The 26,846-nt window shown below is 45.3% G+C and overlaps 2 protein-coding genes across 5 annotated transcripts in view; one reads left to right on the top strand and one right to left on the bottom strand.

Annotated features, from left to right (window-relative positions):
* Positions 1 to 2,606, bottom strand: part of LOC117663167 (uncharacterized) — a 29,299-nt gene extending 26,693 nt beyond the window's left edge. Inside the window, exon 1 of one of the 2 annotated variants that reach the window (XM_034413079.3) lies at positions 1,645 to 2,606. The gene's annotated coding sequence lies outside the window, so the exon portion shown is untranslated. The remainder of the gene's footprint in view (positions 1 to 1,644) is intronic. The other variant, XM_034413078.3, reaches the window with a different exon arrangement.
* Positions 2,607 to 5,963: 3,357 nt separating this feature from the next.
* LOC117663171 (uncharacterized) lies at positions 5,964 to 24,758 on the top strand. Of its 3 annotated transcripts, none has more exons than XM_034413095.3 (4): positions 5,964 to 6,027; positions 9,351 to 10,338; positions 14,736 to 14,841; positions 16,907 to 24,758. In XM_034413095.3, the coding sequence occupies exons 2-4, from the start codon at positions 9,544 to 9,546 to the stop codon at positions 17,923 to 17,925; spliced, it is 1,920 nt and encodes a 639-aa protein (XP_034268986.2). In that variant the 5' UTR covers positions 5,964 to 6,027; positions 9,351 to 9,543; the 3' UTR covers positions 17,926 to 24,758. The 3 variants fall into 3 exon arrangements, with proteins under 3 accessions (XP_034268986.2, XP_034268984.2, XP_034268985.2); XM_034413093.3 differs by having other exon boundaries at positions 6,011 to 6,141; XM_034413094.3 differs by lacking the exon at positions 5,964 to 6,027 and adding an exon at positions 8,553 to 8,837.
* Positions 24,759 to 26,846: the final 2,088 nt, after the last annotated feature.

The following is a 26,846-nucleotide window of genomic DNA, read 5'->3' on the forward strand; positions in this document are numbered from 1 at the left end:
CTCTGGAACATATGACATCCTTCTAAAAAGTTCCCCTTTCCTGGGACTGCCCAAACTTTTCAGGCTTCTTCCATGTGCAAAACACCCCCAATTTCCCTCAAACTGAAGTATACAACTGCATCCCTGCCCCTTTTTTTAATCTCTCGTGGTTTCTATTCTGTCCAGCCTACCAACAGCCTCAGAAATCAGCTCCCCCAATCTGACGCCTGCCAAAGGCCTAGACTTCCAAGGCAGCAATGGGCAGGCTGACAGGGATGATGGGGCTTGTACAAGTACCCTGTTTTCCCCAAAATAAGACATTCCCTGATAATAAGCCCAATCGGGCTTTTGAGCGCATGGCAATAAGGCCAAGTGCTTATTTCAGGATTCAAAAAATTATAAGACAGGGTCTTCTTTTCGGTAGTCCTCGCCTTACAACCACAATTGGTTGTAAGGCCTTGGTGGCGCAGCAGACTAAAGTGCTGTTAAGTAGCACCAGCTGCCTGCAATTACTGCAAGTTCAAATCTCACCAGGCTCAAGGTTGACTCAGCCTTCCATCCTTTCAAAGGTAGGTAAAATGAGGACCCGGTTTGTGGGGGCAATAAGCTGACTTTGTATAAAAAAGAACACCGCTTAGGAGGGCCCCGAAAGCCGTACTAAGCAGGTATATACAAAAGTATGAAGGCTATTGCTTAACGCATTGTAAGCCGCCCTGAGTCTCCAGAGAAGGGTGGCATATAAATCGAACCAATAAATAAATAAATAAATAAATAAATAAATTGAGCCCCAAATTTCGGTTAAGTGAGACATTTGTTTTGCCCCTTTTCATGCCCTTTCTTGCCACAGTCGTTAAGTGAATCACTGCAATTGTTAAGTTGGTAACACAGTTGTTAAGCAAACAGCTTTGATCCCTATGCCATCTGTCTGGTAAACTCGCAGGATTCATTTTTCTCGCCATATCCGAACTAGACTTGTGTTGTTTCTCTGTGTCATATATGTGGGTATATGCATATTTATTTATTTATGTTGTCATGTTTATGTAGTGTATATTGGAGGTGGTGACCCTTTGAGAGCTGTAGGCAACGAAATTTCATTTTAATGTATGCTGATTAGTGTACATTCAAAGTGACAATAAAGTTCCTATCCCTATCATTCCATTCCATTCCATTCCATTCCTATTCCTATTGCTATTCCTATTCTAGCTTCCCCATTAATTTTGCTTGTCAAAAGGGGATCATATGATCCCAGGGACACTGGAACCGTCATAAATATGAGCCAGTTGCCAAGCATTGGAGTTTTGATCACGCGACCACGAGGATGCTACAACGGCCGTAAGTATGAAAAAAGATAAGGTCGCAAGTCACTTTTTTCAGTGACGCCGTAACTTCAAACGGTCACTCAATGAACTGTTGCGGGTCGAGGACTACCTGTATAAGATGAACCCCAGGGGCATCTAAGGCAATTTAAGTTGTGTGAACTCCCAGAATTCCCCAGCCAAAGTAGCTCCAGACATCCAGAACTCTCCCCTGGGAGGAAGGATGCTTTGAACCATCCCGACCTGCTTTTGTTCATTTTATTTATTTTTTAAAATCCATTCTTTTCTTGGAAAAGGCAGGCGGGAAAGAGAGGTGCATGCAACAGAAGCAAGGCCGTGGGTTGGTTACCTTCTGTCAGCTCAGATGCTTCTTTTCTGCTCCCCTCAAGGACGGAGGATGCCTCGGCTGGGTGGACGGATGGGAAGAATCATAAGATCTCAAGAGTTGGAGGGGGACCTCAGAGGTCTTCTAGTCCAACCCCCTGCTCCAATTCGAAGAATAGAGGCTGGAGGGGATCGCAACTGAACGGTCCCACCCGCCACCCCGACGCCAAGCCCGTTTTTTGCTCGGCCGTTTTGGTTCAGACCGGGAGCCAAAGCCTCCCCCGAAGGCGCGGACTCTTCGGCTCCATAGACCGGATCTCGGAGCCTCGGCCTCGAGGAAGACCAGCCCCTCCGAGGTCGCCGAGCGGGGGAGCGAGGGAGAAGGAAAAGAGGCGGAAAAGAGGAGCTTCTTTCGGGAGGCCTCGGCCAGCCGAGAAACCGGAGCCATCTGCTGGCCGCGCCGGCTTGCCGAGAGGGAGAAGCAACCGGCGGGCGCACGGGAGAGCCCTTTACGCGCGCTCCAAAGTGGAGAGGGAGAGAGGGAGGGATCCCCAAGCCCAGCATCCCCAGCCGGCTGGCCGATCGGGGGTGGTGGGAGTTGTGGCTGGGCTGCCGGATCTGAAGGGTGCTAGCTAGCTGAGTCCCCGGGCTGGTGGCTGATTTACGATCTCCAACCTGGCGCCCTTCCCTTCCCTTCCCGGCGGAGCCAGGTGGAAAGTGCGCACTGGGGTTGGTAAGCAGGCTTAGTGGTCGGGGATGATTATGATCCGAGGAGGTTGGGAAGAAGGAAGCCAGAGAGGCTCCATACGGGTGGTCCTCAAAGCACCACCGCCCAACTGAGCCCAACATTTCCGCGCTAAGTAAGACGGTTATTAAGTGAGTTTTTTGCCCCATTGTACGACCTTCCTTGCCATAGTGAATCGCTGCTAGTTGTTAAGTTAGCGGCAAGTTTGGTAAGGGAATCTGGCTTCCCCGTTGACTTGGCTTGTCAGAAGGTCACAAATATGATCACATGACCCTGGGACACTGCAACTTTAATGAAGTAATGCCAGTTTCCAACTGCTCATCAGGTGACTATGGGGATGCTGCAATGGTCGTAAGTGTGAAAAACGGCCACAAGTCACTTCTTTCATTTCGTTGTAACATTGGCCACTAAACAAATGATTGTAAGTTGAGGGATATCAATCTATCTATCAATCTATCGTCTGTCTGTCTATCATCTATCTATCTATCATTGTTTATATCTGTCTGTATCTATCTATCATCTATCTTTGTCTGTCTGTCTATGTCTATCTATGATTGTCTGTATATCTGTCTGTCTGTCTATCTATCTACCTATCATCTATATCATCTATCATCTATCTATCGTTGTCTGTCTGTCTGTCTGTCTATCTATCTATCTATCTGTCTGTCAGTCTATCATTGTCTATATCTGTCTATCTATCTACCTTTGTCTGTCTGCCTGTCTATCATTGTCTGTCTATCTATCTATCTATCATCTATATCATCTGTCTTTGTCTATCTATCAATCTATGTCTATCTATTTATCATTGTCTATCTGTCTATCTATCATCTATATCATCTATTATCTATATCTATCTTTGTCTATCTATCTATCTTTCATTCTGTCTATCATTGTCTATCTCTATCTCTATTTATCATTGTCTATAGTCTGTCTGTCTGTCTGTCTGTCTGTCTGTCTGTCTATCTATCTATCTATCATTGCCTGTGTCTGTCTGTCTATCTACATGCACATAGCTATCATGCTATTCCCGTCAGAGAAAATTACTTTACTTGGATCACAGGATATTCACAAGACATGACAAGCAAATAAACACTTTTATAACTTGATGGCACATCCTGTTTTCTTCTCAGGAGAACTTTCTGAGCATATTTATCTGCAGCCCTTCCTGCGTATCTTATTTGGGGTAAGCAATAACTGGCTGATTAGCAAATAAACATTAGTTATTCTTTGTTTATACATATGCCCTTGTATCAGATGCAGCTACAGGGAATCACATGAAAAGCATTCAGTGCAAATTCTTCTTTTTTCTCAAGACTTTTGCCGATAGTGATGTTTTCAATGGCTTTTAGCAAACTCAACGAAAAATTACTTGGGGTGCGCACTACTAAGGTTTCAGCTACGTTTGTTAGTATCTGCTGTTTTGGGGTACCTGCCTAAAGTTTAATCCAGTGTTTCTCAATGCAGGTATTCCTTGATTTACGACCACAATTGAGCCCAGAATTTATATTGCTAAATGAAAAATTTGTTAAGTGAGCTTTGCCCCATTTTACAACTTTTCTTGCTGCATCTGTTAAGTGAACCACTGCAGTTGTTAAATTAGCAGCACGGTTGTTAAGTGAATCTGGCTTCCCCATTGACTTTGCTGGTTCAGAAGGTCACAAAAGGGGATCACATGACCCTGGCACACTGCAACCGTTGTAAGTATGAACCAGTTGTCAAGCATCCAAATATAAATCACGTGACCATGGGAATGCTGCAATGGTCATAAGTGTGAAAAATGGTCACAAGTCACTTTTTTCAGTGCCGTTGTAACTTCAAATGGTCACTAAATGAACTTGTCACGGTCTACCTGTATTTTCTCCAAAAAGCAAAGGATCCATTTCTAAGATGGGCATAGCTTGGCTTGCAAATCACATGACACCTTCTTGGTGTTCCTTTAAGATGGGGGGACTTTATATGCCGCCCTGAGTCTTTGGAGAGAGGTGGCATATAAATTGAATTAATTAAATTAAATTAAATTAAATTAAACTCCCAGAATGCTCCAGCCAGCCAGCCAACTTGAAGTTGGGGGGGGGCAGTTGAAGTTCCTCCATTTTAAGGTTACCTACAGTAGGTTGAAAAACAATGTAAATGTACCCCAGATTTCATGAACCACAAGGAGCTGGAACATCAGCTGCCTCCCCCATCTGTCTATGTCAAAGCTTGTCCCCCAACGCTCATCTCTGCTAGCCTGCCCATCCTTCAGAGCCACAATCTCGAAAGACGACCACCGGATAAACAGGAGGAAATAAAAATAAAAAAATACAACCACCTGGAACTAAGGAGAAATTTCCTGACAGTTAGAACAATTAATCAGTGGAACAACTTGCCTACAGAAGTTGTGAATGCTACAACACTGGAAGTTTTTAAGACGATGTTGGATAACCATTTGTCTGAAATGGTGTAGGGTTTCCTGCCTGAGCAGGGGGTTGGACTAGAAGACCTCCAAGGTCCCTTCCAACTATTCTATTCTATTCTATTCTATTCTATTCTATTCTATTCTATTCTATTCTATTCTATTCTATTCTATTCTTATTCTTATTCTATTCTACTCTACTCCCAATCCCTATCGTATCCTATCGTATCCTATCGTATCCTATCGTATCCTATCCTATCCTATCCTATCCTATCCTATCCTATCCTATCCTATCCTATCCTATCCTATCCTATCCTATCCTATCCTATCGAAATGTAAGGTCCCAAAATACACTTGAGTCACCAGAATGCCAAAGAGAGAGACTCAAGACGAGGCTTGCAAAAAACCAGATTTTATTTATGGCCAAAAACAAAATACTGGGTGGAACTAACATACAGATACAATGCATGCGAGGAAATAGCCAGCCCTTGGGGAAGGTATAGCATCCTTTTATACCCTCAGAGACCTCAGCTTAGTACCCAATTCTGGCCTAATTTAGGTTTGTGAATTCCTTGTTGCCCTGCAAGGGGGAATAGAAACTTCCCAATTAGTTTTATCTTAAGCATTTCTTTGTTTACTCAATTGGCCACTTTGGCCCCCTGGCTCTGGAAAGCAGGAGTTTATCCAGATCAAACATAAATTAGGGCTGAGGTGTAAATTATCCCTTTCTTGATGGCTGTAGTTTCAACTGAGTTAACGGACCATGCTTTTAGATAGATTGATATGAGTTCAGGTCAAATGGCAGGGACATACGTTTGACAAATACCAGATACATTACAGAGGCCTAATAACAATATGTTTGTAACAGGAGATACAAATAGAAAGGAATAATATGTATTACAGGAACCCAATGGTTACAGTACAATGTACTAGTACTAGTACAATGGTACTAGTATACCAGTATATCATATTCTAGTATTATTTATTATATCCTTATTATTGTTTCCCTTTCACTATCCTATCCTATCCTATCCTATCCTATCCTATCCTATCCTGTCCAAGGAAATCTCCTGCATCCCAGGCAAGAGAAAGTCTCTGCTTTGCGCCTGGATTTCGGGAAAGGGCTCAGCGGAGCGAGGTACTCAGTGGGTTAAAGAGAGCGAGAGAGGCTGCTTGCTAGAGAGGCCCGGCCCTTGGAGAGAAAGAGGGGTTTAGGGGGGGATTTAAATACTCGGTGCACCTTCCTGTGCTGTTTTAATCTGCCCTGTGTAAGTGGTGGGAAAGGGGGAGGGGGGTGGAGAGAGACTGGCGGTGGGGCTCCTCCGGTGGAGCTGGACCAACGAGTGGCGCGTGGCCCGGGGCGAAGCGCGCGCGCCAGTTAGGTGAGCCGCTTTTGCAAAAAAAGCCAGAGCTGCAAAGGGGCGAAATGCAAGGCAGTGTTTCCCCCGTCCTGTTCTTGAGAGGAGAGGAATCCCGTAGCTGCAAAGTCTTCCAAGTCCGGGCCTGCTTGGCTTTCCCGCCCCCCCGGGGCTCTGCGGTTAGGATGCACTACAACTCCCATCCCTCTCGTTTGCTGGAGCGGGGAGCAAGTGTAATCTTGCGCCGTGCAAAATTTTGAAGATCGGGCCTGCTGGCTTCCCTGCTGCAAGCTCTGCGGCTTCGGGTGCACTACATCTCCCATCCCTCTCGTTTGCTGGGGCGGGGAGCATGGGTAATCTCGCGCCGTGCAAAAATCCGTGCAATTTTGAAATCCGGGCCTGCCGGCTTCCTCGCTCCAGGCTCTGAGGCTAGGATGCATTAACTACAACTCCCATCTTCTCACTACTTGGCCGGGAAGTGTAATTCTGCGTCTTGCAATTTTTGAAGTCCGGGCCTGCTTGGCTTTCCCGCCCCCCGGGGCTCTGCGGCTAGGATGCACTACAACTCCCATCCCTCTCGCTTGCTGGGGCTGGGAGCATGGGTAATCTTGCGCCGTGCAAAATCAGTGCAGTTTCTTGCACTTTTTGGCCGGGAAGTGTAATTCTGTGTCGTGCAATTTTTGAAGTCCGGGCCTGTTGACTTCCCTGGTCCAGGCTGTGGCTAGGATGCACTACAACTCCCATCTTCTCACTATCTTGGCGCGCCGTGCAGGCCTGCTGGCTTCCCCTTTCTGTGGTTCTACAGCTAGGATGGACTACAGCACCCATCTCTTCACCTGCAGGGGAGCAAGGGCGATGTAACTCTCTGTGCCGTGCAAAAAGCCTGGCCATTTAGAGAGGGTGGCTTATGCAGTGGCATCCCTTTTTCCGCAACAATGTGTAGGAAGAAATGTGGGGGAAAATAGTTTTGCAGATAAGCAAATTGTAATGGTGGGAATGATGGGATTTGGAATCTAGTGTCTCTTTTCAGGTTAGAAAAGGCAGATGCTGGTCCTGCAGGTTTGCCAGCTCTTTGAATTGGCTCCTGCAGCTAAATCTGTTGGGGTGGCTTTGATCTGCCTGGATTAACACGTGAAAGCTCTTTCGTTCTATTTGTTTATGTTTATTGCCTGCTTAATATTTGCATATCGAAGGTGTGAATCACAGGCCAGGTTGTGGTAGCCTTGGGATGAAAGTGTATTCCTTAAAAGTGAAATTATACATTTTTCATTATATAGGAGACCCTTTGAGAACTGTATGCTACGAAATTTCATTTTAATTATATGCCGATTAGTGTACATTCAAAGTGACAATAAAGTTATTCCAAGTCTAAGAGTTGCAGGATTATTACTAATGTAGATACATATCTATACAGCTATATACTCTTTTATTTAATCTTAATTATCAATCTCATCTTCCACTTCTCTCCTGTTTCCTCAGCCTGTGTATTGTCTAATATGAACCGCCCTTGCACAATTGTAAAGTGTGCAACCAGTTGATTATAAGCAGTGTGTTATAATCTTCCAAAGTGCTTGAATTCCTGATGACAGTTAAAACTTCTGCCCTGTTATGAGGTGGCACCATAGTTTGGGAGTCTCATCCTGCTGTTTCTGTACAGATAGTCCTCAACATACGATCACAATGGAGTCCAACGTTTCTTCTGTTTAGTGAGACAAGTGTTAAGTGAGTTTTGCCCCATTTTACAACCTTTCTTTCCACAGTTGTTAAGTGAATGACTGTGGTTGTTAAATTAGTAACAGTTATTAAGTGAATCTGGTTTTTCCCATTGACTTCGCTTGTCAGAAGATTGCAAGAGGGGATCACATGACCCCCGGACACTGCAACCGTCATAAATAGGAATCAGTTGCCTAGTATCTGAATTTTGCTCATCTGACCACAGGGATGCCGCAACAGTCATAAGTGTGAAAAACGGTCCTAAGTCACTTTTTTCAGTGCCATTGTAACTGAATGGTCATTAAATTAACTGTTGTAAATTGAGGACTACCCGTAATCAACTATAGGTAGTTCTCAGCTTACAGCAGTTTATTTAGTGACCATTCAAATTTGCAATGGCACTGAAAAAAGAGACTTATGACCATTTTTCACACTTAGGACCATTGCAGCATCACCACGGTCACATGATCAAAATTCGGACACTAAGCTGGTTCATATTTGTGACGGTCATAGTGTCCTGAGGTCACGTGATTCCCTTTTGTGACCTTCTAACAAGCCAGATTGTCAATGGGGAAGCTAGATTTACTTAACAACCGTGTTGCTAACCGAACACCTGCAGTGATTCGCTTAACAGCTGTGGCTAGAAAGATCGTAAAATGGTGCAAAACTCACTTAACACATATCTCAACAGCATAAATTTTGGGCTCCACGGTGGTCGTAAATTGAGGACTATCTTTAACTGGATGTGTCTGGGCTGAAAAGCCTTCTGAGATCATCTGTGTAGTGATTCTATAGAGAAGCAGGAAGTTACTTAATATTCATTTCGATTTTGATCTTGACAGAGATAAGCCAGATCTGTTACCAAAGCCAGGAGAAGAAAACAAGGAGAAAATATGCGGAAAAGGCTCTGATAGAAACCTCTCTATTTCACATGGGTATAAGAGGGGGAGGAGTTTCAGTACAATCAGACTTGCAAGATTCTGCTACAATAGCCACTCCCAATACAGGTATTCCTCGACTTACGACCACAGCTGAGCCCAACATTCCTGTTGTTAAGTGAGACATTTGGTAAGAGTGTTTTGCCCCCTTTTACGACCTTCCTTGCCACGGTTGTTAAGTGAACCACTGTAGTTGTTAAATTAATAACATAGTTGTTAAATGAATCTGACTTTCCCTGTTGCCTCCTTTGCTTGTCAGAAGGTCGCAAAAGCCGATCGCATGACCGTTGGAGACACTGCAACTGTCATAAGTACATGCCAGTTGCCAAGCGTCTGAATTTCGATCACGTCATCGTAGGGGAGGCTGCCACGGTCGTGAGTGTGAAAAATGGTCCTAAAATCACTTTCAATGAAGGCAAATCGCTTTTTTTTTCAGTGCCTTTGTAACTTCAGTCACTGAATGAACTGTCGTAAGTCAAGGACTTCCTGTAAAAATCGTTTTAGCCCTCCTGGGGAAATGATTCTTGGCCTGGTCTTGTTGCTGGGCTGACAGTTTCTCTCATTCTTTATTTTTCTCCTCAGAGAGTGCCACTTTGCTGCTGAATTATGTCGCACGGCCTATTGCTTCTTTAAAACCTGTCCCATCCTGGAGAAAACTGCTTTATTTGCCAGCTGTATTAGAGAGAGAAATTCTGGATATTCCTGCGACCTTCCGGCCCAAGATTGACTGAAATTGCAAACTTCGTGGTCAGCGAGGCCTGCTTTTCGAGAGGCCATGGCGGCTGAACAGAAGGCCAGAAGAGCCGATGGCATCCCAAGACAGAGAGGCGTCAAAGTGGAAGAGCGTCAAACCGTCAGCCCCCGAGGGGCAGAGGGAACGGACCGTGCAGGGAAACTGCCTCGGGTCCTTCAAGTGGGCACCATTCGAGAGTTCCTGAATTGGGCTGCCCCACGGCAAATGAAGCAGGAGCCCAGGGAGGACTTGCCCGAACTCTGGGAAGCCCAATGGCAGGAGTTCCTCACTGCGCTCCGGTCCTCTCCTCTAGGGGAGGGACACCAGCAGCTGTCCGAGGGACCTGCCCCGTTGGGGGACAACAAAGCCTTCTTTGCCTCCTTTGAACGTCTGGCTGGAACCTGCCAGGTGCCCCGCCGAGAATGGCTGGCTCGCCTGGTGCCCGTGTTGGGTAGGGAAGCCAAGGAGACGTACAGTAGCCTCAGCCTCCAGGACCGAGGCGAATATGCCAAAGTCAAGGCGGCCATCTTGAAAGGGGATGCCCTCCGGATGGAGGCGCAGCGCCAACGCTTCCGGCAGTTCCGCTACCACGAAGCCTGGGGACCCCGGGAGGTGTGCAGCCAGCTTCGGGAACTGTGCCGGGGGTGGCTGAAGCCGGAGAAGCACACTAAGGAGCAGATGTTAGACCTTCTGGTTCTGGAGCAGTTCCTGACCCTTCTACCTCAGGAGATCCAGAGCTGGGTGAGAGAACACGGCCCGGAGTCGTGTGCCCAAGCTGTGCCCTTGGCAGAGGCCTTTCTGATCAGGCAGCAAGAAGCCGAAAGAAAGGGGAAGCAGGTATGTCCGACAGGACTGAGCTGCCTTGTCCTTGGTGCAAAATGGTCGTGCGGTGATGAATTTAAGTGTTTTGTATTTTGCCGAAAGAGATCTTATCACAGATAGTACTTGACTTTACGACCACAATTGAGCTCAACATTTCTGTTGCTAAGTGAGACATTTGTTAAGTGAGTTTCGCGGCCCACATTCCATTTTACGACCCTGCTTGCCTCAATCGTTAAAAGAGAATCACTGCAGATGTTAAGTTAGTAACACGGCTGTGAAGTGAATTTTGTTTCCCCGTGGACCTTGCTGGTCAGAAGGTCGTAAACCCTGGGACACTGCAACTGTCATAAATATGAGCTGCCAAGTGCCTGAATTTTGATCGCATGACCGTGGGGACGCTGCAACGGTCGTTAAGTGTAAAAAACGATTGCAAGTCACTTTCTTCAATGCTGTTGTAACTTTGGTCACTAAACGGAACTGTTGTAAGTCGAGGACTACCTATATCCATGATGGCGAACGTATGGCACGCGTGCCACAGGTGGCACACAGAGCCATATCGGTGGGCACGCGAGCTCAGCTGCGCACCAGCCAGCTGATTTTCGGGCCTTCTGGGCCCACCGGAAGTAGAGAAACAGGCTGTTTCCTGCCTCCGGAGGGTCTGGGAGTGGGTGAGGAAGGCCTGTTTTTTGCTCTCCTGAGGCTTTCTAGGAGCCTGGGGAGGGCGAAAACAGCCTTCCCCACCCCCCAGAGGGCCTCTGGTAGGCTGTTTTGGCCCTACCCAGGCTCCTAGAAAGCCTCTGGAGCCTGGGAGGACGAAAAATGGGCCTACTGTGCCATCGTGTGTCAAAAGCAGGGGGTGGTGGTAGTATCGCATGTGCGGGGGTGGGGCGCATAGAATAATGGGTGTGGGCATGCGCACGTGCCCCCCGCCTTTGGCACTCAATGGCAAAAAGGTTAGCCATCACTGACCTACATATTCATCCCAACTGCATCTCAACTAGTGCAAGAATTTTTGGAAGGAGGCAAAGGTGATATGAATATACGAATACGTGCGTTATGACCATAATTGAGCCTGGAATTACGGCCATAAGTCATATTGGTTAAGAGAGTCATTACACAACCAATTTTATTTTATGACAACTTTTGCCACAGTCGTTAGGCAAGTTGATGATCATTAAGTGAATGCTGCAGTAATTAAATCAGAATAGATTTGGAAGGGACCTTGGAGGTCTTCTAGTCCAGCCCCCTGCTCAAGCACTGAAAAAAATGACTTATATCCTATCTTAGGCTGGCCGAGCATCCGCATAGTCATGTGATCAAAATTTGGACACTTGGCAACTGGCAGGCATTTATCGCGGTTGCAACATCACGTGATCACAATTTGCAACCTCCTCTGCTGGCTTAACAACAATCAGTGTCAATGTGGGAAGCCGAGTTCACTTAAGGATGGTGGCGATTCGCTTAACCACGGTTGCCAAAAAGGTTGTCAAATTGGGCTCAGTTAACAACCGGCTTGCTTAGCAGTGGAAATTCTGGTCCCAACTGTGGTCGTAAGCCGAGGACTACCTGTAGATTCTAGCAGTTTTGGTGGGACATACTTGTAGTCCTAGACGTACGACAGTTCGCTTAGTGACCATTCAAAGTTACAAAGGCCCTTAAAAATGTCACTGACTGTTTTGCACACCTATGAACAGGGCAGCATCCCTGTGATCAAAATTCAGACTGTTGGCTTCAAATTGGCTCATACTTACGACGGTTGCAGTGTCCCGGGGTCATTTGGTCACCCTTTGTGCCTTTTTGATCCTGCAAAGTCAATGGGGAAACCATATTCACTTAAGGACAATGTTACTAATTTAACAACTGCAGGGATTCTCTTAACACCTGGAGCAAGAAAGGTCGTAAAACGGAGCAAAATTCACTTTGCAAACATCTCACTCAGCAACTGCAAGTTTAGACTGATTAGTTGGTTGTACAGTAGTGGCCAAAATTGTGGAAACCTTTTGGGGAAAAGTATTTTCTAAGATTAGCTAATAACACCACTTTTTTTGGGGAGTAGTGCCGTAAAATTATATATCAATGGAAAGATAATTTAATCAAGAATGTAATGCAATGACTTTTATGACGGATTTGCTATTAGAATAGCAGTTACAGTATAAAGAAGAAAAGTCAAACACGTAGAAAAAACAAGATATACAAAAATGATCACGTCAGTACTTAATTGGGTAACTTTTAGCATGAATTACGGCCTTACAACGTCTTCCCATGGAGTGAATCAAGTCTTTTAGTTCTGCAGCTGTTATCATATGAAACCAAGATAGAATGATTGCTTCTATTAACTGGGTTTTATTGCTGGGTTGCTTCTGACTAACAAGTTTCTTTAGTCGGCTCCATAGATTTTCAATTGGGTTAATTAAGGTCTGGGCTATTCCCAGGCCATTCCAGCAGTAGAATATGATTATCTTGAAACTCCAAAAAAAAAAAAAAAAAGTTGTGTTAGTAGCCATCAAACCTCAAAAATACACTTTTTCCAAAAGGTTTCCACAATTTTGGCCACTACTGTAAGTTGTGGACTACCTATATATTGTCTGATTGGAGTTGGTGATAAACAGGAGCTTGGCAAAAACCTGGAAAGGAGTGGCCAGGAATAAGATCGAGTAAACTTTATCTTTTTTTTAAGAATGTTTTGCACAATCCACCATATTTTTATCCAGAATGCTTTGATTTTTTTACATGTCCACCATATATGATAATCCATGGCTTCATCACACTCATATCTCCAACACTTAGATTGTAAACTTGGATACATACAAGCTAACTTTTTAGGATCTAAGTGCCATCTATAAAACATTTTATAAAAATTTTCTCTCATATTTTGAGCTTGCGTAAATTTTACATTTCTAACCCATATTTTTTCCCACGTTTCCATCATTATTGGTTCCTCAATATTTTGTGCCCATTTTATCGTACAATCTTTAACTAACTCCGTTTCTGAATCTATTTCTATCAATGTATTATACAACCTTTTTATATGCATTTGACTCTGGTCTCTGATTTGTTTTACCAAGTTTTCATCCGTTTGCATGGTACCAATTTTCTGATCCTCTTTCCATCTAGCTTGTAACTGTCCGTACTGAAACCAAGTTTGAATTATCCTTTCTTCTTTTAGTACATTCAAAGACTTTAACTGTAATATACCTCTTTCCATATTGAGAAGCTCTTTATATGTAATCACATCTTGTTTTTGTTCTACATTTATATTCTCTATCGCATGTCTGGGTACTGCCCATATAGATATCTTATCATTTAATTTGTATTGATACTTTCTCCAGACACGCAATAAAGCATTCCTTAATATATGGCTTTTAAAAGTCTTATCCACCTTCTTGTCATATAATAAATAAGCATGCCAACCATATAACAAATCATATCCCTCAATATTCAAAATTCTTCCTTCTGTTAAATTAATCCAATCACTAATTGCTGATAGGGCAGCTGCTTCGTAATATAATCTTAAATTGGGCATTTTGAGACCTCCTCTTTCACGTATATCTTGCAGTATCTTTAATTTTATTCTCAGTCTTTTCCCTGCCCAAACGAAATTATTAATACCCTTCTGCCATTCCCCCAAATTTGCATCTTTTTAAAGTATTGGTATCATTTGAAAAAGAAATAAAAACTTAGGCAAAACATTCATTTTTATTGCTGCTATTCTTCCCAACAGAGACGATTGTAGTTTTTTCCACTTGTCCATCTCTTTCTGTATTTTTTGCCATAGCGGTTCATAATTATACTTATATAATTTCACATTTGAAGTTGTAATATAAACCCCTAAATATTTAACCTTTTTTACTATTTCAAATCCTGTTATTCTTTCTAATTCTTCTTTTTGATTTGTAGTCATATTTTTAGTTATTATCTTTGTTTTCCCTATATTTATTTTAAAACCTGATACTTGACCATATTGATTAACTATATCCATTAAACCTATAGCTGATTGCACTGGTTGGGTTCAAGTTATAACCAAGTCATCTGCAAATGCTCGTAATCTGTAATCATAATGCCTAATTTTAATTCCCTTTATTTTATCTGACTCCCGTATTTTGTTCAGCAAAAATTCAAAAGTCAAAATAAACAATAATGGGGACAGGGAACACCCCTGTCTTGTTCCTTTTTCAATTTTGAAGGTTTCTGTTAAGCTACCATTAATTATTATTTGTGCTGTTTGTTCCTGGTATATTGCCTTAATAGATAGTGTAAAATACTCTCCAAACTGCATCTTTTGTATTATTTTCAGTAAAAAATGCCAATTCAATCGATCAAATGCTTTTGCCGCATCCAGAAATATAAGCACTGCAGGGACACTGCAGGGATAAGATCGCCTTTTAAGGCCTTGCTTTCTGCTCTTCTTTCAGACTCGGGGAACTCAAGTGGTGAACTGGGCTGAAATAAAACCATCTTCTGTGGGTGCTGGGCTGAAGCGGATTCACCGAGAGTTGAATCAAGATGCCAGAATCCTGGGTAAGAATCTCCTGCCTTTTGGTTCTTTGGAAGCTGTAAGACCACCTGTCTCAATCAGCTGTTCTCCAGGGTTGTGGGGACGCCAAGACCTAGAATTCCGGTCCAAAAATCAGGGGTACTAATAATTCTGGGTATTGCAGCCTCAACATATCTAGAAGGTGGCCCTGTGAATCCTGTCAATTTTGGTGGAGCATGTTCTGACTTAGGCTTCTCCAGCAGCACGAAGCCGAGTCCCCATCCCGATTAACCCCTTTTATTTAATTTACAGTGAATTCCTCTCCAGCAAAGTCTTTCCTCTCCCACAGTCTTTCAAGATAGTTCACAATTACCGACCCTTATCAGGCTTGGAGAGTGGCCAGGCCGATATCTTTCAGACTCCACAATACTTGGCAAGAATGCAGGAATGAACTAATTGTCTTCTGCAAACTCCACTCCCCTTTCGTTCCTCTTTTGTTCCCTCTGGGAGGGGCCATTCATCGTCCACCTGTGGCCTTACTCCCAAGTCGACCCTTGTTCTTTAGCGGTTACCTCTGTCTAGCAACTGCACATGGGCACACTGGGAACAGGCTCCAGCTGTTTGTCTGCCTCACTGATGACTGACTCCAAAGGCAGCTGATAACTCGCATTCGGCCCTGGCCCCATCTCTGCCTCCGACACAAAGCCCTCATTAGAGCCTTCCCCAGACTCCAGGACTGGCCCATGTTCCTCCCTAACCTCCTCACTGTCTGAATCTGCTGCCAGATCCGCTGGCCGCTGGCGGGCCACAACAGAGCAAGCAGAAATGACTAGATATGCAGTAGATTAGAGGTCCCCAACTCCTGGACCACAGACCGGTACTGGGCCGTTGGCTTGTTCAGAATTAGGCCGCACAAGTAGTGGGCAGTCACGTGGAACCATCCCCTCTCCACACACACAAACCCTGCCGGCACCAGTCCACAAAGCCGGAAAGATGGGGAGCGCTGCAATAGATGATCCTGAAAGTATCCTAAGTTTGCTTCATGTAGGGCTTTGTAGATGGCAACCAGCCCCTTGAATTGTATTTGGAAGCTGGTTGTCAGCCTTCCCAGATAGAGCAGACAGGAAACACAACCGGATGAGCTAAACTCTATTTTATTTTTAGGCTATATTAACAGACCAGCGTAAGCCTGAAAGTACAAATTTCCTGCTGTTTCTGTTTATAGCCTGATAAGTTAGGCTGAGGTTCCTTTCCGACTTTCTTTCTCCACCTGTTATGCAGCTGTGGGCTATGCCCCCTCTTATCTGATCATTCCCTAGGCAGCAGCATCTCTCCCCCCGCCCCCCACCCAATCCTGCACATCCCAAGGTCATTCCCACAGAATGGGACGGTTTGCCGTGGCCAACTCACCATGGCTATCTCGCCACGGTCAACTCGTGGACATATTCCACCTGGGATAATTCAGTGTGATGTTATCTACCTCCGTTTCTTTGATATCAAGAGCATTCGTGGTCCAGTGATTAGAATGCAATACTGCAGGCTACTTCTGCTGACTGCTGTCGGCAGTTCGATTTTGACTGGCTCAAGGTTGACCTAGCCTTTCATCCTTCTGAGGTCAGTAAAATGAGGACCCAGATTGTTAGGGGCAAGAGGCTGACTCTGTAAACTGCTTAGAGAGGACTGTAAAGCACTGTGAAACAGTATATAAGTCTAAGTGGTCTTCCTAATATTATTTTTGTCAATGAAAATAATATCAAAGAAACAATGGCAGATAATCTTTATCACTTCATGTGGAATTGTCCATTTGCAAGTTATCCTGCAGTGAGTTGGTTGCAGCAAGATGGCCGTGGTGAGTTGTCCGACCGATACCGTCATCCCCTAGTGCAGTTTGCCGAAGACAGGTGCGACTTGGCCTTAATGTGAAGCAGCCAAGGCTGCCCTTAGCACTGTCTTCTGGACTGCTGCAACTTGCAAACACTCTTCAAGGGCAGTCCCAGGTAGAGCACACTGTAGTAGTCCAGCCAGGAAATGACTGTGCAGTGGGGGTGTGGAGGGACCCCAAATGTTACTGGACCACCAAGTAAAGCTTCTTGTTCCTTTTTGTTTCAGACATGGGGAACTCTAACGGGGAGCATGCTGAGAAGGCCCTGAACCGAATTACCGAAAACGGGTTGAAGGCTCCCGGCAGAGCCCAGCTGGGCCAGAGGAGCTTACAAAGTTCTGATAGCAGGACTGCTTTCCGCCCAAGCCCGGCCTTCTTCAAACACCAGCGGGGCCACGCGGCGGAGAGCCCACACCAGTGCCCTGATTGCGGGAAGCATTTTACGCAGCGTTCGAGCCTTACCATCCATCGGCGGATCCACACGGGGGAGAAGCCATACCCCTGTCCCGAGTGCGGGAAATGCTTCCGCCAGAGTTCCAACCTCTTGAAGCATCAGAGAATCCACTCGGGGGAGAAGCCCCACCAGTGCCCGGAGTGCAGCAAATGTTTTGCCCAGCGCTCTAACCTGCTGATCCACCAGAGGACCCACACGGGCGAGATGCCCTATGTGTGCGCTGAGTGCGGGGCCTGCTTCAGCCAGCACCGGGGTCTGGTCACTCACCAGCGGATCCACATGGACGAGATGCCTTACGGCTACGGTTGCCCGGATTGTGGGAAATGCTTCCAGCAGAACTCGGATCTGACGAAGCACCTGCGGGTCCACACGGGCGAGAAACCTTACAGCTGCCCCGAATGTGGGAAGAGTTTCAGCTACAGTTCCAACCTCAGCAAGCACCAGCGGATCCACACGGGCGAGAAGCCGTACCTCTGCAACGTGTGCGGGAAAAGCTTCAGCCATTTGTCGACTCGTAACACCCACCAGCGGGTCCACACGGGGGAGAGGCCTTACGGCTGCACCGAGTGTGGGAAAAGGTTCATTTCCAGTTCCAAACTCACCCGGCACATGAGAACACATTCCATATACACTCCTTACATCTGCAACGAATGTGGGAGGAGCTTCGGTTCCCATTCGGCCTTGACCACCCATCAGAAGGATCACTCGGCTGAGAGTTACAGCATGGGCGGCTTGTGGGAGGGAGCCGAGCAGGGCCCTAGCGACTTCATGGGCAGGGGGTCCCCTCTGTGACCGTGGCGGAGTTAGCCTATTCCTTACGAGACTACTAGTCAGGGTGCTAGTCCCTAAGGTATTGGAATATGGCAGCCTGGCTTGTGGGGGCCGGATGTGAGAATAGAGAGAATGTCGGGCTATAGAATTTAAATGTGGTGGTTTTGGAAGATAGAGTTAGGCTGGAGAGAAAAAAAAAAGATAGGGTAGTACAGAGGATGGAGGCTTAGATTGTCAAGTTAGTTTTAGGAAGAAAGCCAAGCCTTCGCAGAAGAGAGAGCTTTGAAGCTGGCTGCTCATTACAATGGCTTCCCCAGGGCCCCCAGCCAGCATATTTTGAGCCTTCCATTATTAGTGTAATCCCACCCCCCTGCTGTAATTTAGCTATCTAATAACTCTGTAGATCCCCCCCATATTCAGGAGCAAGTTATCTGTGATTATTGGGCACTTGTAGGTAATAAGTGAAAACTCTATGGTCTCCGGAAGAGGAAGGCTTGAGTTACGATTCTGATTTAGCAAAAAGCAAAAAGAACCCCCATGGTTGTGAAAAAAAAAGGGGGGGAATCCAGAGGTGGACAAAATCTCTAGTTTCGAAGAACTAAAACGTATTTTATAGTAGTGGCCCCCAACCTTTTGGGAAAGAGGGACCGGTTCTGTGGAGAGAGGTTTTTCCATGGACCGGAGGGTACATGGTTTCAAGTGCTGCCTGCATCCCTCGGATGGGGCTTTGCTTGTTGGCGAGGCCCGATTTCTGGCATGCTGTGGCCTAGTGTTGGGTCAGGGACCAGGGATTGAGGACCCCTGTTTTATAGGCTTTAATTTTTCCCTCCCCTCCCCTCTCCTTTCTTCCCGTCCTGTCCTGTCCCTTCCCCCCTCCTCAATATTGCTAAAATCCAACTTGAAGATGGTGTCAAAAAGTTTTTGACACACTAAATTAGCACTGCATTGTGATGGTGCAGTTATGGTGATCATTGCAGCTTATGCACTGTGTCCAGTTATCCCCAGTTTAAAACGCCAGTGCATATGGTTTCGGGTGGCTAGGTGTCGTTCTGAATTGGGTGCCCATTGTCTCCCTTTGCTCGGGCAAAGTTTCACAACCTTAGCTTCAACTTTTAGGAGGATTGGATTTCAACTCCCAGAATTCCCTAGCCAGTCATGACTAGGGAACTCTGGGAGTTGAATTCCACACCTCTTAAAAGTTGCTAAGCTTGAAAAATATGTGCTAGACTTTTCAGAATGCAGAAGTACCGTATATATTCACGTGTAAGCCCATGTCTGAGTAAACAGGCCCTAAATAAATTGTGAAAAAACCCTGAAAAACGTGCCACTCACAGATAAGCCAACCTGCATTTTTCATGACAGTTGGGTTAAAAAATTCAAGGGTCTGCTTAGCTACAAATGGGCCTCTATAAGATATACGAGTAATTTTTACAATGTATTACCGTATATACTAATGGATAAGCCAAATCTGATTTTGGGTATGTTTTGGAGCCTGAAATCCTTGGCTTATTTGTGTGCATACATGGTAGATTACAAAAGAGAGAAGGTTCTGGAATAGAATATTGCTGGATATAGTCCAGTGGTGGGATTCAGCTGGTTCTGTCCGGATCGTGTGAACCGGTAGCCGCAACTCCGGGAGGCTCCGCTCATCTGCCCGGATGTAATGCGCGACTACTGCGCCTTAGCGCACGCTCACATTTGCGAACCGATAGGGAAAGTAAGTGAATCCCACCTCTGATATAGTCCTTGATTTACAACCATTTCATTCAGTGGCTCTTCCGAGTTAGAACAGCACTTTAAAAAAATGACTTATGACCGGTTATCACATTTACAACTGTTGCAGCATTCCCATGATCATGTGATCAGAATTTGAGCACTTGGCAACTGGTATATATTGATGATGGCTGCAACTTCCCAGGGTCGTGTGATCCCCATTTGAGACCCACCCAGCCAGCTTCCAACAAGCAAAATCAGCGGGGCAAGCCAGATTTGGTTAACCACCATGTGATTCACTCAACCGCATTGATTTACTTAACAATCCTGGCTAGAAAGATTGTAAAATTGAGTGTGGATTCATTTAACTACCGGAAACGGAAATTCTGATCCCAAGGACATAAGTCATAAGTCAAGGACTACCTGAATTCCACCCGGCCTTGCCCTCTTCTAGCATACTCCATTCTGTTCTTTCCAGCCTTATGTCCTTCATTTTTCCACAGAAATGTAAGCAGTATGCTCCATCCCATAATTAGGTAGACCAGGTTGCCCTGATAGACTGGTCCCACTGGAGGAAAAACTCCACAGATACTAGCATCCCATCAGGTATACCTGAATAATTAACTCAATTATCAAGCTAATTTAGGTCTCCCACTTTGGATTTAGAGGTCTTTTTTTGTGAAATCATGTTTTATTTTTCGCTAGAGCAGAGATGGGGAAAGGTGGCCCCTTCATGACTTGTGGACTTCAACTCCCAGAATTCCTGAGCCAGCATGGCTGACTCAGGAATTCTGGGAGTTGAAGTCCACAAGCCATAAAGGAGATCATTGTTCTCCATCCCTGCTCTAGAGCTTTGGCTTTCTCAAGCAAGTTTGTCCCTTTTAGGTAGATGGGGTTTTGAGTGACCCCCAAAACGGTCTTGTCACAAAATGGCTTTTGTTAACTTTTCCCAACCTGCCCTCACAAGCATACACACATTCATACGCAAGACCCAACATTTCACAAGATTGCTGCCAAGAAGGCGGTGCTCTTATAAAATGGTAGCCAAAAATCAGAAAGGAGTCTGCTGGCTCCCTTTGCCAACCAACATAATTTTATAAAGAGGCCTACGCTTTTCGTTAAGCTGCAGTTAGCTTCATCGGATGCATAGAGTCATTCGCGAAAGCTTATGTTGATTGTACATTTGCTCAAAGCCAGCAAATTCTGTCATTTGGTGGGAAGTGGCATGAACATCTGGCTAAACCATGGTTTGCCTAGCAACACTCAAGATGGCGGAATTTGCAAAATTGCTGAGGCATAAATCCAGATAGGTCCTTTACTTAACGGCTGTTTGCTTAGTGACAGTTCAAAGTTACAACGGCCCCGGAAAAAGTGATCTATGACCTGTTTTTCACACGACAATGGCAGGTCACATGATCCCCATTCAGATGATTGGCAACTGGCATGTATTTATGATGGTTTCACTGTCCTGGGATCATGTGTTCCCTTTTTTTACGACTTCCTGACAAACAAAGTCAATGGGGAAGCCAGCTTCACTCCACAACCCTGTTACTGATTTAAAAACTGCTGTGATTCACTTAACAACTGTGGCAAAAAAGGTCATAAAATGGGGCAAAACTCACCAGATGTTTTGCTTAGCAACAGAAATTTTGGGCTCAGTTACGGTTGTAAGTCAAGGACTACCTTTAAATTGATTGTGAACCACGGTTGACTGATTCGCACAATCTGGGAAGGTAAATTTGAACAGGCCCCATTATAATGCCAGGGCCTATGTGTCCCCATTGTGTTAAGAGAAGGCCGAGAGGAAGATTTGATCCCCTTCCATCTTCAATAACTCTAGTTCCCATTAGTGGGTGTCCTTGACAAATTATTTTCAAAAGAACGTGACTTTGGACAAAAAGAGCATCCTTTAGTCCAGGAGTGGGCAACTGTGGCCCTTTTACAACCTGTGGACTTCAACTCCCAGAATTCCTGAGCCAGCCAAGCTGGCTCAGGAATTCTGGGAGTTGAAGTCCACAGGTTGTAAAAGGGCCACAGTTGCCCACTCCTGCTTTCGTCAATTAACAGTAAATAATAAAGGAGAAAATAGGTTTGGATTAGAGTGGCTGCCTAGTTGCTAAGCATCTAATGGGGAAGATGCCTGTGTGTTTAAGGAATGCCTGTATAAAGGGGAAAGAGATTTGATAGGTTTGTATAAAATGTATGAATAGAGTAGAGAAAATGATGAAGGGTGAAGGTTTGCTAAGTAGTAAAAGGTGAGGGAAATTGAACGAGAAGAGATTCAGGACAGACAAAAATAAACAAGCATTCCTCGACTTAACAACAGTCCGTTTAAGTGACCGTTGACAGAGTTGATAACTGCACTGTAAAAAGTGACATTACCTTTTTTTCACACTTCCAACTGTCACAGCATCCCTGTGGTCACGTGATCAAAATTAGGACACTTAGCAACTGGCACGTACTTATGACGGTTGCAGTGACCGGGGGGAGGGGGGGGTGATGTGATCCCCTTTTGTGACCTTCTGACAATGGGAAAGCTGAATTCACTTAACAACCGGGTTGCTAACTTAACAACTTCAGTGATTCACTTAACAACCGTGGCAAGAAAGGTCGTAAAATGGAGGCAAAACAAATGTCTCACTTAACAGCATAAATTTTGGGCTCAATTGTGGTTGTAAGTCGAGGACTACCTGTAACAGAGTTGGAAGGGGCCTTGGAGTCTTCTAGTCCCGTGATTGCGAACCTATGGCACGCGTGCCACAGGTGGCACATGAAGCCATATCGGTGGGCACGCGAGCTCAGCTCCGACGTGCATGTGCGTGCATGCCAGCTGATTTTCAGGTCAGGAAAAAGGCTGTTTCTGGCCTCTGGAGGGCCTCTGGGGGAGTGGGGAAGGCTATTTTGGCCGTCCCCAGCCTCCTATAAAGGCTCTGGAGCCTGGGGAGAGCGAAAAACGGGCCTACCTTGCCATCACATGCCAAAAGTGAGGGAAGCGTGGGGTGGGGGTTGTCGCACACGTATGCGCGGGGGGCGGGACGCATAGAATTATGGGTGTGGGCATGTACAAGAGCGACCCCCCCTTGCACCCCCCCCCCATTTTTGGCACTCAATGGCAAAAAGGTTAGCCATCACTGTTCTAGTCCAACCTCCTTCTCAAGCAGACAAGTGGCTGTCCACTTGAAAGCCTCCAGTGATGGAGCACCCACCACTTCTGAAGGCAAGCTATTCCACTTGTCCTCACTGTTAGGAAGTTTCTCCTCAATTCCAGGTTGCTTCTCCTCAGTTTCCATCCATTGTTTGTTGTCTTGCCTTCTGGTGGAAAAACTCCCTCTTTTTTGTGGCAGCCCCTCAAATATTGGAACAAAATATTGGAACAATAATTGAATAGTGGAAGGCCGTAAGCAGGGTAAGCATTCAAAACAAGGGACGGCATGCCAGATGGGGCTGGACCACGAATTTTAAAACCATTGCTCCTCCCCCCAATATTAGAGGGAAACGTTAAGGGCTTCCTCTTCTTGGTTATATACTATTTTACAGGGGTTTTTTTCTTCCTTGTGCTTTCTACTGCAAAATAGAGGAGGTGGATGTCGTCTCAAGAAACGAATACCATGAATATGATCACTAAATGTGGTAAGGCCACACTTGGAATACTGCATCCAGTTTTGGTTGCCACGATGCAAAAAACATGTTGAGAAAGAGTGCAGAGAAGAGCAACAAAGATGATGACGGGATGGAGGCTGTAACATATGAAGAAGGGTTGCTGGAATTGGGTATGTCTAGTTTAATGAAAAGAAGGACCAGGGGAGACACGATAGCAGTGTTCCAATATCCCAGGGGCTGCCACAAAAAAGAGGGAGTCAAGCTATTCTCCAAAGCACCTGAAGGCAAGACAACAAAAAAACGGATGGAAGCTAATCAAGGAGAGAAGCAATTTAGAACTAAAGAGAAATTTCCTGATAGTTAGAACAATTAATCAGTGGAACAACTTGCCTCCAGAAGTTGTAAATGCTCCAACACTGGAAATTTTTAAGATGTTGGATAAACATTTGAAGTGGTGTAGGATTTCCTGCCTCGGCAGGGGGTTGGACTAGAAGACCTCCAAGGTCCCTTCCAACTATTCTATTCTATTCTATTCTATTCTATTCTATTCTATTCTATTCTATTCTATTCTATTCTATTCTATTCTACTTAAGGATCGCAGTAACAGAATTTTGGAAGTCTGAAAACATGGCTCCCCTTCTTTGCCTTTGCTTTCCAAGGAATCGGGGGGAGTTCCTTCTGAGGTGCTTTCTATACTCCCGTTCCTTCTGTGGGCTGAGAGGCCTCTTAACTGACATTTGCCCTAGCTGTGGCTCTCCTCCTCCATTCCTCAAGGATACTGGTAGTCCTCAATTTACAACAGTTTACTTAGTGACCATTTGAACTTACAATGACATTGAAAAAAGCAATTTATGACTGTTTTTCACACTTATGACCATTGCAGCATCCCCATGGTCACATGATCAAAATTCAGACACTTGGCAACTGGCTCTTATTTATGACGGTTTCAGTGTCCCGGGGTGTGTGTGTCATGTGATCCCCTTTTACGACCTTCTGACAAGTGGGGAAGCCAGATTCACTTAACAGCCATGTGACTAAGTTAACAACTTCAAAATTCATTTAACAACTGTGGGAGGAAAGATTGTACAATGGGGTGAAATCAGCTTAACTGTCTCACTTAGCAACATAAATTTTGAGCTCAATTGTCCTAAATTGAGGACTACCTGTGTTTCCCCTGACAGTTGCATCCCTTCCCCATGTAGCAGCTTCCACAGGTTTTTATCCTGAAGGCAAGATAGACAGGTAGGCTAATAGACAAAATGAGAGGCAGACAACTGTGTGTTGTTGTTGTTGTTAACTAGGGATTAATCCCCGTGTCTTCCCACTTTTAGCCTGACATGTTAGCCAATAGGTGGGCATAGCGTATCCCTTAGATTTAGTTAGTGTAACCTGGTTTCGTTGGATGAACTGCAACGGGAAGGCTCACACAACACACTAAGCCAAAGTTAGGCCAACTCCTATTAAGGCTTAGCCGTGTGTGAACTCCGCTTCGTTCTCACACATTCAGGTTGAAGTCCAAATAAAGTTCAAAACCAAAGAAACGTTGTAGTGTCGTTTGATATTATGGGGAAATGAGAGGGTTTGGTCATCCCACGTGGCTTTGCTCTGTGAGATTTTTTTTGGGGTGACATGCAGACAATGAAGCTGGTTTTAGAATGAAGGTGTTGAAAGGCTTGGGGGGCAGATAGCCAGGGTTGGGATTCAAAAATTTTAGTAAGGGGTTCTCTGTCCGGTTGCTGGGTGGGTGTGGCCATGATGGGTGTGGCCTAGTTGGCCTCCTGCATCATGGCCGAGGGGGGGCGTTTTTGCCCTCCCCGGGTTCCAGAGGCTTTCCTCGAGCCTCCAGGAGGGTGAAAACAGCCTCCCCAGGCTCTGGAGGCCCTCCAGGGCCCGTTTCCCGCCTTCCTGAACTTCCGGTAGGCCCATTTTTCACCCTCCCTGAGCCTCTGCGCGCATCCTGCTGCATCCAAAACGGGCTGCATGGGGACTCCTGTGGGGGCGGGGTGGGCGGGGCCAGTCAGGAGTGGGATTTGGGGGTTCTCCAAACTGCACAGAATCTTAGCTAGAGGTTCTCCCGAACCCCTGCGAACCCCCAGCAGCCCACCCTTGCAGATAGCAGCTAAATAGTGGCAAAATATGCCCTTGGGATAAGATATGTTGTGATAAGTTGATTTGGGAAGAAAAGAGGGACAGTTTTAAACCCGAATTACTGAGGTGATTGTGAACCCAAATTGTCTTTTGCTAATCAGAGTAGCAGAGTAACCGAGTTGGAAGGGGCCATGGAGATCTTCTAGTCCAACCACCTGCTCAAGCAGGAGACCTTATCCCATTCCAGAGAAGTGGCTGTCCAATCTGTTCTAAAAAGCTACATTGCTGACATTTAAAGCAGGGGTCCCCCAACCCCCAGGTTGCACCCCACTACCGATTTGCAGCCTGTTCAGAACTGGGCTGTGTGAGTGGCAAGCATGTGTGTGCACACAGCTCCACTTCTGTTAAGTGGCAGGCAAATGTATGTGCGCACGTGAATCTCCACTCGTGCGAGCGGCAGGTGCTTGTGCTTATGTGCAAAGCTCCACTTGTGTAAGTGGCGGGTGCCTGCAGTCTTGCACAAAGATCCATTCGCTCGCACAAATGGAGCTGTGTGAACCCGTGCATGCCACTCGCAAAGAACCGTCCCCTCCCCCTGCCAAGCCCCTCCCCCTGCCAAGCCGGAGAGGTTGAGGACTGATCTGAAGATACAGGTGAAACTCGAAAAATTAGAATATCGTGCAAAAGTTCATTTATTTCAGTAATGCAACTTAAAAGGTGAAACTAATATATGAGATAGACTCATTACATGCAAAGCGAGATAGCCCTGGTAGCGCAGCAAACTAAAGCACAGTTATTAACATCAGCTGCCTGCAATTACTGCAAGTTCAAATCTCACCAGGCTCAAGGTTGATTCAGCCTTCCATCCTTTCTAAGGTAGGTAAAATGAGGACCCAGATTGTGGGGGCAATAAGCTGACTTTGTATAAATATACAAAAGTATGAAGGCTATTGCTTAACGCATTGTAAGCTGCCCTGAGTCTTCGGAGAAGGGCGGCATATAAATCAAATATTTTTTTTTTTTTTTACAAAGAATAAGCTACGCAAACCCAAGCATTAAGAGTGAAGGTACAAAATCTTGGAAACTCCTTAACTAATTCAGTTAAAGATTTTTTTTTTAATGTTAGGGAATGTCATCTTCCGGAGCTTTTTGGCAGCTGGAATTGAGGTTCCACTTAAGTGATACTGACAAACTCCTTATCTGATGGTTATTTCTGTTTCAGTTTCCTCCTGCTGTTTTTCCAGTGTTCCCCCCCGCCCCCCTCAATCTTTTGCTCCCACTATTCTATGACCAATTTCTTTGCTTTCATTTCTACATTTTTGTCCTTCTGTTTGGAATTTAGCGAACAATCTTTCTCAAGCTTGGCAACTTGAAGATGCGTGGATTTTTACTCTGGCTGTGGAATTCTGGGAGTTGAAGTCCACTCACGCCTTAAAGTGGCCAAGAATGAAAAACACTGGTTTATAGGATGTTTCTTCAGACTGGGGAAAGCTTTTAGAATAGGGAATGGATACAGCAATACCTCTATACCTTTTTTTTTA

The sequence above is a fragment of the Pantherophis guttatus genome, chromosome 2 (genome assembly GCF_059756535.1).
Source record: "Pantherophis guttatus breed Tessera chromosome 2, ASM5975653v1, whole genome shotgun sequence".
Taxonomy (NCBI): Eukaryota; Metazoa; Chordata; class Lepidosauria; order Squamata; family Colubridae; genus Pantherophis; species Pantherophis guttatus.

Excerpts from the sequence above, each read along its gene's own strand:
- LOC117663171 (XM_034413095.3), top strand. The coding sequence starts at position 9,544 with ATGGCGGCTGAACAGAAGGCCAGAAGAGCCGATGGCATCCCAAGACAG. Across the intron at positions 10,339-14,735 it reads CCGAAAGAAAGGGGAAGCAG|ACTCGGGGAACTCAAGTGGT; the intron begins GTATGTCCGACA and ends CTCTTCTTTCAG. Across the intron at positions 14,842-16,906 it reads TCAAGATGCCAGAATCCTGG|ACATGGGGAACTCTAACGGG; the intron begins GTAAGAATCTCC and ends TTTTTGTTTCAG.